At 44.5% G+C, this 13,760-nt stretch overlaps 1 protein-coding gene across 1 annotated transcript in view; it reads left to right on the top strand.

Moving 5' to 3' along the window:
- The window catches only part of LOC144175019 (cell division cycle protein 20 homolog), a 28,871-nt gene continuing 15,111 nt past the window's right edge, over window positions 1-13,760 (top strand). Inside the window, exons 1-5 of the mRNA XM_077704029.1 lie at window positions 1-186; window positions 3,519-3,733; window positions 9,655-9,782; window positions 11,858-11,996; window positions 13,527-13,652. Coding sequence (XP_077560155.1) covers window positions 3,523-3,733; window positions 9,655-9,782; window positions 11,858-11,996; window positions 13,527-13,652 — 604 coding nt within the window. The 5' untranslated portion in view covers window positions 1-186; window positions 3,519-3,522. The remainder of the gene's footprint in view (window positions 187-3,518; window positions 3,734-9,654; window positions 9,783-11,857; window positions 11,997-13,526; window positions 13,653-13,760) is intronic.

Genomic DNA, 13,760 nt, shown 5'->3' on the forward strand with positions numbered 1-13,760 from the left:
TTGCTATTGGTCCAGCCGCGTGATTTGGTTTAAATTCAGCTGTCGGAGGCGTTGGGCTGATTGAACGTTGTGGACCCTGCTGCTGTCCTGCTGTGGCATACTCGTTTTCCTGGCGCTTACGTAACTCAAGCTACAAGACAACTTTTTTTTTTTCTGCTACTGGTATTCGACCAGCGCAACAACTAGGTGAGCGACAAAATCTGGAGGCGTCCTGTGCAGGTCTTGTGATGCGCTGGTGCTTGGTGGGCTGTGTTGGCTTTGTCCCCGTTCCAAACAATTTTCCCAGTGTTCTGCGTTAGGAGGTTCGGGTTTCTGGCATAGAAAGGGGACAAGGGAAATATAAATACCAGGTTTACCAGAATATATTGAGGTTCTGCGAGCACTGACGGCATAATTGCACTATTGTAGGCACACCCGCCGCGGTGGCTCAGTGGCTATACCTCTGTCACACGGGCACTTTCAATCGCGATTGAAGTGAATCGCGATCGAGTTTTCGAGCGCGCTCGGCGCACTGCTGCTGCTAAACGGCACGTTTCAATCGCGATCGAGAAGTTGCACGGGTTGCACTCATGTACATTAGATGGCGCTAACAATGTACTTGCGGCCGGCGTCTGGTAACTTCTCGCGGTCGTAGGTATATGTTACTATGTAAATATTACCTCACGCTTATTTGGGTCAAGTTATTTGACACAATTTGTGGCGTTAATTGAAGTTGTCACATTCTGTGCCATTACTCAGCGGGGACGAGAGTATCGCCGCTTTCGTTCGATCGCGCTTGAGAAACCAGGGGCGGTATTCTCGAGTTTTGTCCCTTTTGCGTCCCTTTCAAAAGTGTCCCTTTTAGCGAGCCCTGATTGGCTAAAAGCAAACAACCGGAAGTGACGTAACGCAAGCGCGGCAAACCTACTGCCAATGCCCACTGTTTAACCGGAAGTACGTCACGATGAAAGGGACTCAAAAGGGACGTTTGACAGTTACGAGAATACCGCCCCAGGATTGAGTTCGAGCGGGATCGAGCTCGATCCCGATTGAAACTGCCGTGTAGCAGAGGCCCGATCCGGATTGAGCTCGATCCGGATCGACTCAATCGTGATTGAAATTGCCCGTGTTGTGCTGCTGAGTACGAGGACACGGGTTCGATTCCCGGCCGTGGAGGCCGCTTTTCTGATGGAGGCGAAAAAAAAAACAAAAAACGCCCGTGTGTGCGAGATTTCGGCGCACGGTGGTCAACATTAATCCGGAGCTCTCCACTACGGCGCGCCTAATTGCCTGCGTTGCGTCGGCGCGCTAAACACAACAATCACACACTACTCTAGGCGAGTGCCTATGTTGCGTTAGCGGTAATAATCTCCCCCTAGGGGCGTAGGGGGGGGGACACACTGGTCCCGTGCCACTCCCCCCCCCTTCCCCGAAATTGTTCATGCCAGGCTGGCGTGCGGTTTAAGTCGCCTGCAAGGGCATTCTCCTTCACGCAAAGCTAGAAACAAGGACTAAGCCAACATCTGATCCTTGTGGCCGCTGCAGATGTACTATCGTGATAAATTGAAATACTAACAACAAAGCGCGTGGCTTTAAGTACATGGCGCGCACATCCTGGCGCCGTGCCGCGTATGCGCAGTGCGAACACGTTACGAGAGTTTGTGTCCAACGTTGATATGGAAACGCCGTAACGCCGTCGTACGGCGTGTGAGCGTTTCGGTTCGTCTTCCCACCGCGTTTGGCGCCTGCTCATGCAAGCGTTAAAACAGCAGGAAAAACCTCACATGGACATGCGCGGGGTCTGGACTTTCGCGTGTCATTCCTTGTCTTTACTGTGGTACAAAGTGCAATAACATACAGAGCATGTCACTGTATTTTGTTCAGTCAAATCCCTGATTTGCTTATTTTCCTACCGACATTCTCCATTGACTACTGCAGTTCAGTTGTTTCTGCTGTATGAAAAGCATCGCTCTGCCCATCTTGCATTGCCTCCTTCATTATCTTCATTGCGGATCTTTGTATTTTTTGGCACTATTCAATTAATTCCTTGCCCTCCCTCTTCGTTAAAATCGGCATTCTGTATTTGCTGAAGTGCAATTTCACTGAAAATATATCGCGTAACAGCTAGAAATGGAACGCTGAAATTTTGGAAACGTGCAACAAACTCAACACTCAACAGCAGTGCAAAAAAGGTGCTCCGCTGAGTGTAGGCATACTTAGTGACGTTACGAGCACCAAAAAAATAACGAAAAGACGCATGTTTACTTGCTTCACCGGCATATTATGCGAATGTGCCGGAAGTACAGTCGAGTGCGATTTGAAGGTTATTGCGGAAGTCCAGCTCAGTGAAATGAAGCTCACGCAACACCAGCTTTAGCAGATCTTCCCTGCAAATTTCGCTATCGTCGGTGTAGATGAAGGCCAACCAAGTCTGTGCTTGATCACAACAAATGTAAAGCTTAAAACAGAGGCTGGCAAGTTGGTCGTGGGGGCCATTGTTGTAACATGAAACAGCCCACAAGGGAGAGAAGAGTGCGAAATCTTGATTTTCATGGTTCTGAAATTAACCACTAGGCTCCTGGCATGCTTGGCTGGTCGATGCTTGTGCGTTGACCTTCAGTGCTGATTAGAAAAATTATTCGTCACTTTCCTAACGGAAAATGTAAAACACGCGAATCTTGATAGTAAACATCCAACGTTGGCCGTCTCTTCCGCCTGACTATCTTCAGAGCCCGCACGCCACGCGCGAGCACGCTTACGATTACTCACAAGCGCGTGCCCGCATAACCGCCTGCTCTTTGGCTGAATAAATTCCCCGTGGCCTACCCATAGACCTGCGAATGTGAATCCAGATCATCATCATAACAATCATCTAAGCTCCTTAAGGGGCGCTTTAGTGTTAGCATTGGCATACACACATTGCATGTTTAAGCTTCATTTGAAAAGCAACGTGCAGGAAGCCTTGCCTTCCTACCTCCCCCCCACAGGTTTTTTCCCCCTCCCTTAAAAATAAAACCTAGATACAGTGTTGGCATTTAAACACCGGCTGGGCGTGTTTTTGGTGCCGCATCCTGTGTTGCAGTAAGGGTAAGTAAGTGTCGGATCAGTGTTGGAAGGTGCAAGTTTTACTCTGCCGTACCTATGACTGGTCAAGTGTACCGTTGGAACTGAGGCGTCTCCATGTCTGGTCGGCTGGAGGTGACACAAGTTTAAGTCTGGTTTTAAGTCTATGGTTTACCGAAACCTTTCTCTTTCAAAGCCATTTCTCCATTCTTCAAAATTTTAATTCGAATTCGGACCTGTAAAAATTTTGCGCACCGTTGGCACTGAAGCACATCTGGGTGGTTTCTTTTTTAATTCGAAAAAAGGAGGAAAAATGTCTTGGTGTGTTTAATTAAAGGTGTGCATACAAACTAATGTTAGACAACAGCCTGCATTTTGTGTTTGGAAAAGGAAGAAACAAAACGTCTTAGTGTGTTTAAACTGTTCGCACCAACTGCTTCCATCTGATGGCTGCTGTTCTCCCTCCCTCTTCGCAGCACCATGGCCTGTTCGCAGGCCGACCGGGACCTCAACAGCAGCAGGGGGCCGCTTCGGCCTTCGAAGACGATGGACACCTCTGTCCTGAACAGCTCATCAAACGCCTCCATCCTGTCTGTTTCGACCCTCATGAACACATCTCACAATCGGTCGGCGTGCCAGGCCAACAGTTTTACTTCCAAGACTCCCTCGAAAACTCCCAGGAAGACCCCGGGTAAGAGGAAGGGGGAGAGTGCTGGGGCCGAACCTACGTCGGCTTGATTTTTCGGATTGGTTGGTGGGCTTTGAAAAAAGCCTGACTTTGAAAGAAACTGTCTGTTTGAGGAGGCTCGCTGTTTTTCAAAAAAAAAAAATTTAATCTTTCAGCTGGGGTCGTGAAAATTGTCAGACATGTGCATTGCAGTGATCCGAAAAATATAAAATTTTAGGATTATTAATACATGGAAATATATGCAAACTTTATATTGTGAAGGATATGTCGAGTTTTCAGAAAAAAAAAAGCGGAGTGGATGCTTAGTATTGTTATGCGGCCATAACCTTTGAGAAGCTAGGAGTGCAGCAAGGATTGTTTCACACTTGTAACTCTGTTGCTTGAGAGTTTATGCAAATTCTATATTCATTGCAGGAAATCGGAAACTAAGGTTCGAGTGTTTTTCTTCCAGAATGAACACTTATTGCACTCCTTGATTCCTCTACATAATATTTACACAAAAATTATAAGCACCTATTGTGCATATTTTCAATTCAATTTGTTTATTTTTCACCAAAACAATACACCAGGTGAAAAATGGTGAAAAAATGGCGGCCGAAAAAAAAAATGCAATAAAGCAGCTTGACAGAGCTCCGGCCACCGTCAACTAGCAGCAAAGGAGAAATACAAACACAAGACACACATACATACTGTTAGATGATTCATTTCCTACTCTGTAACATTTAACACAGGGACAAAAAAAAGAAAAAAAAGCGAGATAGCTGAGGAAACACGGTAAAACGCAAATAGAAACAGTATTTGTTCACTTTAGAAAAATCTAAATGAAGGCGTGCACCGTAAAACGAGATAAAAGCACCGTGAATATTCAGCAATGTAGCGCTTGTCACATGTAAAAACAAGTACATAAAATGCAAACAGGCAACGAGGTAAAACTTCAGGACATGGTAGCTAGGAATTCCAATGGTACATAACATTCGTACGCGAGAGTGAGAATGTATTCATGAAAGTGACACGAACAATATTTCCTGCGTTCAGGGACACATTTTCGCAAGTAAAATTCAAATAAAGCCATCACAACGATAGTTCCAACATGCTCTTGTCACTCATGCATAAAGGATCGATGCAGTGCTTATAAAGCTCATTTAATGTGTTGGGTAAAGTGTGGCATAATCTCTGGCGCCCATATTCTGTGCGTGAGAATGGTACCTGCCAAGGAATTTGACATCGACAGAAGTATGGCAAAATCTTTTTTTGTAGCTCGGCTAATTCTATAAATACCGCTAATTTACCCTGTACTGCATTTTTATACCGGGTTCGCACAGGTCCTTGAAAACCCTTTAATTTAGAAGTGTCAATTTCAAGGCCTGGAAAGTCCTGGAATTTTTAAATGGTCCTTGAAAACCCTTGATTTTTCTGGAGAGAACCAATGGCCCTGTCTTTTCACAAGAATTTGAAGTGTTTGTCGTGGATTTTAGGTGTTAAAAATGTAAAGAAACATTGTAACAATCAAGTTTCAGTGTATTGCATAAAATTACGAGTTTGGTGGATTGTCATTATTACGAGGCAACATTGGGAGCAGCACTCCTCAGTAGAATCTGTCACGATACAATCCAGTGAAAGCCGGCTTCTCTTCTTTATCTTGCATGTTCCATCTAGTCTGTGGACGGCCTTTCATTGCATGTTTGCTGTGCCTTATACGCTCCATCTGCGTTTGCTTTTACGTGCAAATGCTGGACGTGTACATATTTCATCCTGCCTTGCAGCAACACTTGCCGAGTTAATTTCGGCTCATACTCTTGCTGACAAAGCAGAAGATGCAGGCAACATTAATGAAGTTTTGAAATCAAACAGCCTCAGCAAAACACCAAGAAAAAAGGAAGACTTCTAAATACCAACTGTGAAATAAAAAATAAAGTTGGGGGAGCATTCATGAACCCGTTAGCGCCTATCTAAATGTGCACTAATGTGCTTAGGTATTGGGCAATAAGAAAATTTTGCATTGTGTTGAGAAAAGTTATAAATAATCCCAGATAAAACGTTAGATGGGACCTTGAAAATCTGTTTTCTGGTCCTTGAAAACCCTTGAATTTTTGCTTTTAAAACCTGTACGAACCCTGTTATAACTTCTAGTTAGTTTTTGATGATATAGTTGAAATGCTCGGACTATCCGATTTTTCTTGAATAATTCGTCAGTGTGTGCATTATACGGAACATTTTCAATGGCTCGGACTGCCTTTTTTTGCAAAACCGCGAGTTTGTTTAGATTATTTGCTGTTGTGTTTCCCCATATTATCACACAATAACTGAGCTGCGAATGGAATAAAGAATTGTATAATAGTTTTTTAATCTCGAAAGGAAGAAAATACCGATACCTGCTTATTATCCCAACAGTTTTGCGAGCTTTTGAGCACACCGAGTCAACATGGTCGTTCCAGGACATATGTTCAGTGAATATTACACCAAGCGTTTTGACACATTTTTCAAGCTTTACCGTGTATGGGCCCAAAGTAATACTGTTTGGTATAGTTATGGGTGTATTCCGAGCCCTATATAAGACGCACTTTGTTTTAGATTCATTAAGCAAAAGGCTATTGGTTTGAGACCAATTTTTTACCTCGCCACAAAGTCTACCTGCCTGTTCTGTTATGTCAGTTAATTGTTTTCCATTAACAAACACTGTGCAGTCATCAGCATAAATGACAAAAGTGCATCTTGTACTGATATTGACAGTGTCGTTTATGTAATACAGAAAGAGTGGGACTGAGAATACTGCCTTGCGGCACTCCTGTGACAACCGGTCGAACATTAGGTCTGCACTTATTCATTTCTGTAAACTGTTTATGTGATCCTAGGTACGACCGTAAAAGAGCTAGTATATTTCCTCGAAAGCCATATTCTAATTTAGAGAGCAGAAGATTGTGATTGACGCGACCGAAGGCGTTACTGAAATCAAGGTATATTCCTACGGTCATCATTTTTTTTTTTTTCCTCAATATTATCTAAAATTATTTCTTTTTGTATCAGTAATGCAGATTCAGTGGAATGCTTTTTTCTAGAACCGTGTTGGCTGCTTGTAATTAAGTTGTATTTGCGTGAAAAACAGTCCATTCTAAGGTTGGTAATTTTTTTTCAATACATTTCGAAAATATAGGTAATATCAACAACGGCTGCTGGTTGCTGAACACATTTTTGTCCCCGCCTTTGTGAAGTACCGTTACCCTCGCTATCTGCATGCTTTTAGGAAATACACTAGTTGACAGAACTAAATTATAGATGTGTGCTAACACAGGCTCAATAAGGTCTAATACATGTTTTATCGGTGATATTTCAAGGCCGTCAGTGTCTCTGCTACGACTGTTTTTCAGTCCACGGAAGATTGCGATAACCTCCGATACATCGGTTGGCGTTAAGAACGTGTGCGCATTGCTCGATATGCTGTTAGCTACGTCAGTGCATCCGCTTTTGTTGGCGCCTCCCGCCAGCTCTGTAAAGTAATTGTTTATTCGATCGGCTAGTTCTTTCCCTTTTAATACTTTGCCATCAACAATAGCTGTTTGCACTTCAGTAGGATTTGTTTTCCTGTTTAAAACGTCGCTTAATTTTTTCCACACTGTTTCACTTTTGCTAAGACAGTCTGCGTGAAATACGCGAAAGAAATAATCTTTTTTTGCTTGATCTTTCTCTTTGTTTAGATTATTCCTGCAAGCCTTGTACCGTTTCCAATCGCTTCGATCCCGAGTACAAAGAAATAATTGATAAAGTTTGTTCTTTTTCTGCATGTGCCTAAGGATACCTTTTGTAATCCATGGTTTCCATGATTTATTGCTTGGTTTAAAGTGTTTTATTGGAAATGACTCAAAGTATTGCATTTTAAACATTTTCAAAAATTCTTCATATGAGGTGTCAGCATCCTGATGAGCTAAAACACTTGACCAGTCTATGGCCTGTATCTTTTCTCTAAAAGTCTGTAGTGTGCCTTCAGATATAAGGCGGTATGTAGTTTCACAAGGCTTGTTAAGCTGGAGGTAGGAGTGTCTGTTAATAAAAGCAAATATTGGCATGTGATCGCTGATATCATGTCAAGTAATGATGTCAAGTAATGATGACGTTGTAGCAGTGGCACGCGTTGGTAAAGTAAATACATTGTTCACAAATTTTTTATAAGAAAAAATTTGCAGATTTGGAATCGGCGCACCGCAATATACATCCATAATTTTTCGTGAGAGTAGCTCAAATATTAAAGAAATTATGCAAAAGGCCCATTAGCCAACTGGTATGTTCACAGGCATAGTAGAAGTTGATTGGGGGGGATCAGGCAGTGGAAGAATTTCGAGCGCTGGAAACTGGGGCATTTCAAGGTGTCAATGAACAGGGCCCAAGCTGCTCCTATCCACAAACGAAATTTCACTAGTGATCACGGAGAGTTTTAGGCTACATGGCCATGTTTTTTTTATTCGAAGCACTTTTCTCCTCTTTTATGAAGACTAAATAAATGTCAAAATATTTACTCTAGTAGTTACAAACCTCGTTTTCATTTGAGGAACCACGAGTTTTACAAGGAAACGGTGCTTTGAATAGACAAAACACAATAAAGTTAAAGGCAGGATATCTGTCGGGCTACGACTGCACCAGAGCCTTCAGTGGCCGATTGTAATTAGTGCGCCTACTTTTTGGTGTCATTACGAAAACATCTCATTGAAGAAAGTTTGAGCAGTAAACCAGTTTCAGGTCTAAGGTTGATGACACTTGACAACAGCCTATGCTACTACTGTTGCACACTGTGCAAGTGTGGTAGCATTCTTCAGGTACCTCCCCACATACATTACTAATGTAATGGAACGGCACCACATACAGTGTAGACCACGTGTAACGTGGTCTACTCTGCTTATAGTGCGGGACCGGATATAACGCGGGTTTTCCTGGCTACCGGTAGGCCTCCCATAGAAGTCAATGCATAAGCTTACCAATGCGGTTGTCGGAAGCGCAATACCGTTTATAGTGCGGTTGTTTTAGTGGGTCCGCTGATTGACCGGTGCAGGTGGGGCATCTTTTTAGGGTCGCGAGAAAGAATTAAAAAAAAAACTGAATCTGCCATCCCATGCAGTACGCGCTCCCTGGTCTCCTCTAACTTTGACATAGAAAAGAAAAAAATTAGGCACCCTATAGTTCGCGTTTTCGGTTTGCACACAAGTGATAACCACAACTGTCCTAACTTTGCTCGACGCTCTTTGGAAGACAGCGAGCTTATCCTCTTCCCCCCATCCCCCCCCCCCCCCCCCCACTCCTCACGCAGTAAGTTGTTTCTGTTGTAACCTTGTGCAGATAAACAGCCGCCCTTTTCAATTTCGAATATCTGGAGATATCGAGTCGCGATAAGGTTTCGCCTACCTGTAAGCTGCTGATAAGCAACTGTTTTCAGCATGGCAAGCGCCAGCTGGGGTGGAAAAAAAAAAAGCTAAAGAAAATCGCGCTTGCGTTATCACGTCCAGCGGCATACGTTCGTACACACTAAGAAACGCAGACGTGCTCTCTCAAAACACACACACACAAAGTTAAAGCCGTGCTCGTGGTTTGCAAGACCGTGCAGCTGCTTGTTAGCCCTGCAGTGTAGCGTCTGGTGGGAAAAAAGACGAAATAAAGACCACGCCACTATTTTCAAGAGGCCTTTGTTTGAGTGATGATAAAACAAAATGAATGAAAGGTAGAATACAACGTGACTGGATTTGGGCGTGTTTTGTTTATAGTGTGGTACCGCTTATGATGCAGATTTTCGCAGCTCCCGCGACATGCATTATAAGTGTCCTACACTGTTGTTGCGTCAACATTGTCCCTCGGGATTCCCCTTCTTTGTTGCTATTAGTTTTGCTCCTGTTGACTTAACTCGCATCGTTTTGAGAGCAGATCTGTGTGCCTGTGTTTTCCAGGCAAGCCCAACCGCCAGAACAAGACCGCATCGCGACAGACGACGCCCATTGGCCGACAGGGCGGTGGTGGAGGCGACCGCTTCATACCGAACCGGCAGAAAATGAACTTTGAGCTGGCCAACTACGTGGTCAGTGTGTCCTTTGACTCCACATTTCTATCTTACTATTCTTGCCCTTCTGTCCTTCGTCTTGTGTGTCAAGGGCTGTGCTGGTATCACCAGCTGTTTTTGGGCACGGCTTGCAGGGCTGACTTAGGGTGTGCCCGGTATCCCGGCCAGCTAAACACAAGGGGGCGAAGGGCCAAGACGCGGCCGTCTGCAAGAGACATCCCCCAAGTCGGGCAGTTAAAACAGACACGTAGAGTATTTTGCGGGAAATGTGTCGATGTTAAAATGCCCCTGTCACACGGCACTTTAAATCGCGACTGAGTCGATCCGGATCGAGCTCAATCCGGATCGGGCACTGCTACACGACGGTTTCAATCGCGATCGAGCCCGGTCCCGCTCGAACTCTATCCTGGTTTCTCGAGCGCGATTGGACGAAACCGGTGATACTCATCCCCGCTGAGCAATGGCACAGAAGCTGACAACTCCAACTAATGCCACGAATTGTATCAAATAACTTTACCCAAATAAGCGTGCAGGTACATTTATATAGTTTCGTATAACTACTACTGTGCAAAGTTACCAGACGCCGGCCGTTAAGTACATTTGTAGCGCCATCTGCTGTATGTGAGTGCAACCGGTGCAACTTCTTGATCTGCATTGAAACGTGCAGTGTAGCAGCGGCTGTGCGTCCAGCACTCTCGAAAAGTCAATCGCACTTCACTTCAATCCGGATAATCCGGATTGAAAGTGCCCGTTTGACAGGGGTAGCATAAACTTAAAGTTGAATACTTTTTAGCGCAAATGTTGTCTGCTTAACTTGTAAGGAGTGTAAAAATGTGGGTGAATTAATTTATTTAAAGCGAAGCTGTTAGTATATCGTCTTTCATTGCCGTTGGTATTAAAAAAAAAATGTGTACGCATGTCATGAACTTGGGAACTTTCGAGATGGCAGCTTCATAAAAGGTTTGCTGTACCAGAACAGAAATCAATGAATGCTTTTTTTCTTGCAAACATAGCTATGGAAAGCTAATTTGTAAAAGAATAGTTGTATTTATTTTTAACATATTCCATGGTTGGCGAAACAAAAGCTGTGTTAAGCTGTGAAAAAAAAAAAAAGTTAGCATGTTGTGTAAAACAGCGTGCCTAAATGTGTTCACAGAAAAGTTAAGCAATGGTAGGAAGAAATCAAAGCAGGAGAGGCTAATCAATGAGGGGGGAAAAATGGAGCAGTGCTAATATTGTGACCCTAAAATAAGCAGCCAGGATTTTGTTGCAACTCCCGTGGCATTGAAGGCAGGCTATTGCTGGACATTTTAAAGGTCCTCTTCATAATTGCTGGTGGAATGCCTTCACTCTTTCCTTCTTGTTCGGGAGCACTTTGAAAGCTGCGGTTACCACCACCGCAGAGTGGCACTATGGGACTTGCTCGCCTCAGTAGGTGCCGCTTCTAGTTCCTGCTTTGCTTTTGTTGTGATTGTTTTTAAACTGGAAACTGCACGTTCTTATTGGTGCAACTGAAATGAAGCTGGCCAATGGCTGTGGTGTGGGTTGAGTGACTTCACTCAAGCCCACAAGCAGTGCCCAGACTGAGGAGAAGAGAAGAATCTTTCGAGCAAATCTTGAAGTTACCTGATGGATGTAATGGGGAGTAATATTTGGCTTCAGTACTTGGTAGCCGCCTAATCTTAGCACTGGATGTGTTTGTTGACTACGTTCTAAAAGCGCTTCAGATATTGAACGATCTGTTGCTGAAGACATGTTTTGCTGGTAGGACCAGGTACCTTGTTGCAAGCATTGTCCATATGTCTCTGTACTCTCATTACTACCGACAAGTGTCCACTTTTCAATTCATAAATGCCAGGTGCAAATAGCTTCCCGCCTTAGCTTGAGCTTCATGCACTGAATCATGCCGAGGCTGTCAAAGTAAAACGGAATGGGGAACGCACCTAGGATGCTTGAGTGTGCCATTTCAGACTCAAAAAGTAACTGCACGCACACCTGCAGGCAGTTGCAGTAAGAAGGGCAGCGATGCTTTGGGCCAGCAGTGGGAGCTAATAAGCCCCTGCCCCTTTTTGCCCGTTGTGGCCTTGTTGCAGCTGACCAGTCAGGAGAACCGGGACACGGAGAACCGGGAGAACACAGAGTACCGGGCCGCCCTGGAAGAGCAGCTCAGCTCCGACCTGGCAAACTTCCGCATCATGGCCTACAGCGACAAGGCTCCCCCCGCCCCTGAAGGTTTCTCTCTCTCTTTCTCCCTTCTTATCATCTGTGGCCAGTTATCGTCGGAAAGGGTTGAGGGTGGAGTCATTACACTGACCTATCGCTCCAGCAGCCAATGACTAGGGTTGATTGATTGATTGTTTAGGAGTTTTAACATGCCGGCGCAACGCAAGCGATGAGGTGCGCATGCGCACTAGTGGAGGGCTGCAGATTGGTTCCCGGCCGCGACGGCCGCTTTTCTGATGGAGACGAAAATCGCACGTGTGTACGAGGTTTCGGCGCACGTTAAAGATCTCCAGGGGGTCAAAATTAATCCGGAGCCCTCATCGCCTGCGTTGCATTGGCACGTTAAACCCTACAATCAAAATAAAATCGGGGCTCCAGATTAATTTTGACCACCTGGTGATCTTTAATGTGCGCCGAAAGGCCGTACACACAGGCGTTTTGCTTTTTCACCTCCATCAGAAAAGCAACTGCCGCGGCCAGGAATCGAACCCGCACCCTCGTGCTCGGCAAAATGACCGAGGTTGAGCGATAAGACAATGAGCTATCAAGACCATATTTTAATGTCTCGGTTTTGATAATAACTGTGACCTTTTAGCTTTGAAGGGCCCATGAACTCGCAGTACAAGGTTGGTTCATATAAGAGACTGCCATGTCTCAATAACAATCAAGCAGACTGTAGCAAAAACTTTAAACTAACGAAAACAGGTTAAGCTCCCACCACTTTCCCATGTTGGCCCGATGATGTCACCTTGTTTCTGCGATTGGTGGCAGGCAAAGAAAGCCACTGCTAACAAACATGTCTGGGCAGTCGTAGTAGTGCCTCTAGTTCTGCTTTATCGAACTGCTATATTTATAATGTAATGATTAAGTTAACAAACTGATGATGTTTTCATTATTTCCTCTGTAATGTCACTGCGGGCGTGTAGCGCAAAGTTTAAAAGTTCAAATATTTTTTTGTTTTTAGGTGAAATTGTCCCTTGGGGTCGGCATGGGGTTGGCCAGGCTGCCAAAGGCTAGTTTTTATTAGCAAAATAAGGTAGCACTTTGTCTCCATGGTTCCTCGTGACAAGAGTTCCCTCCTGATGTCACTGACTTGTTGTATATAGCACGTGTGGAAAAGCTGAACAGAAACTGCATTTAGTTTGGGCCTTGGCGCTTAGTGGGGATGTGTGGGCAGGAATTTTCACTGCATTTTCAACTTGTAACGAAAGCAGCTTGGTATTTCACTACGTTCCTTGGCTGCTGATTGCATTTGCTGTTTTTATATGTTCATGTAATGACTGTTTTGCAAACCCTCCAAGAAAAAAAGACCAAATTGAAGAAAGAACAAATTTGTCTGTAGCATTTATATGCAACACTGGTCAAAGTTCCCACTGTATGCTCATAGCCCTCCCTGTTCTGATACTGCATACTTTGGATACAGCGGACATATTTTTCAGGGTTAATAGGGTCTGTTGTAATGGGCACAGACTGTATTTAAAGAAAATGGGGTAGGTAGCAGGGATCTTCTCACTTTAGTTTGCCTTGACTGGCTTGCAGGTCACAATGGCAACAAGGTTCTCTACAGTGCCTCAAAACAGCCTCCGTCGTCGAAAAAGAACTCTCGCTATATCCCCAAGACCGCAGAGCGGGTGCTTGACTGCCCCGACATCCGGGATGACTTCTGTGAGTGTTGCTTCGTTCCCACAATTACCGACCGCCTGTCTCGAGCTCACTAGGCGGCTTAACTGCTGCAGAACCCCTTTCGTTTCCTTTGTAGTGTGAACTTGTAAC

This window comes from Haemaphysalis longicornis, unplaced genomic scaffold, assembly GCF_048455015.1.
Source record: "Haemaphysalis longicornis isolate Haplotype H1 unplaced genomic scaffold, Haemaphysalis longicornis Haplotype H1 scaffold_3, whole genome shotgun sequence".
Taxonomy (NCBI): Eukaryota; Metazoa; Arthropoda; class Arachnida; order Ixodida; family Ixodidae; genus Haemaphysalis; species Haemaphysalis longicornis.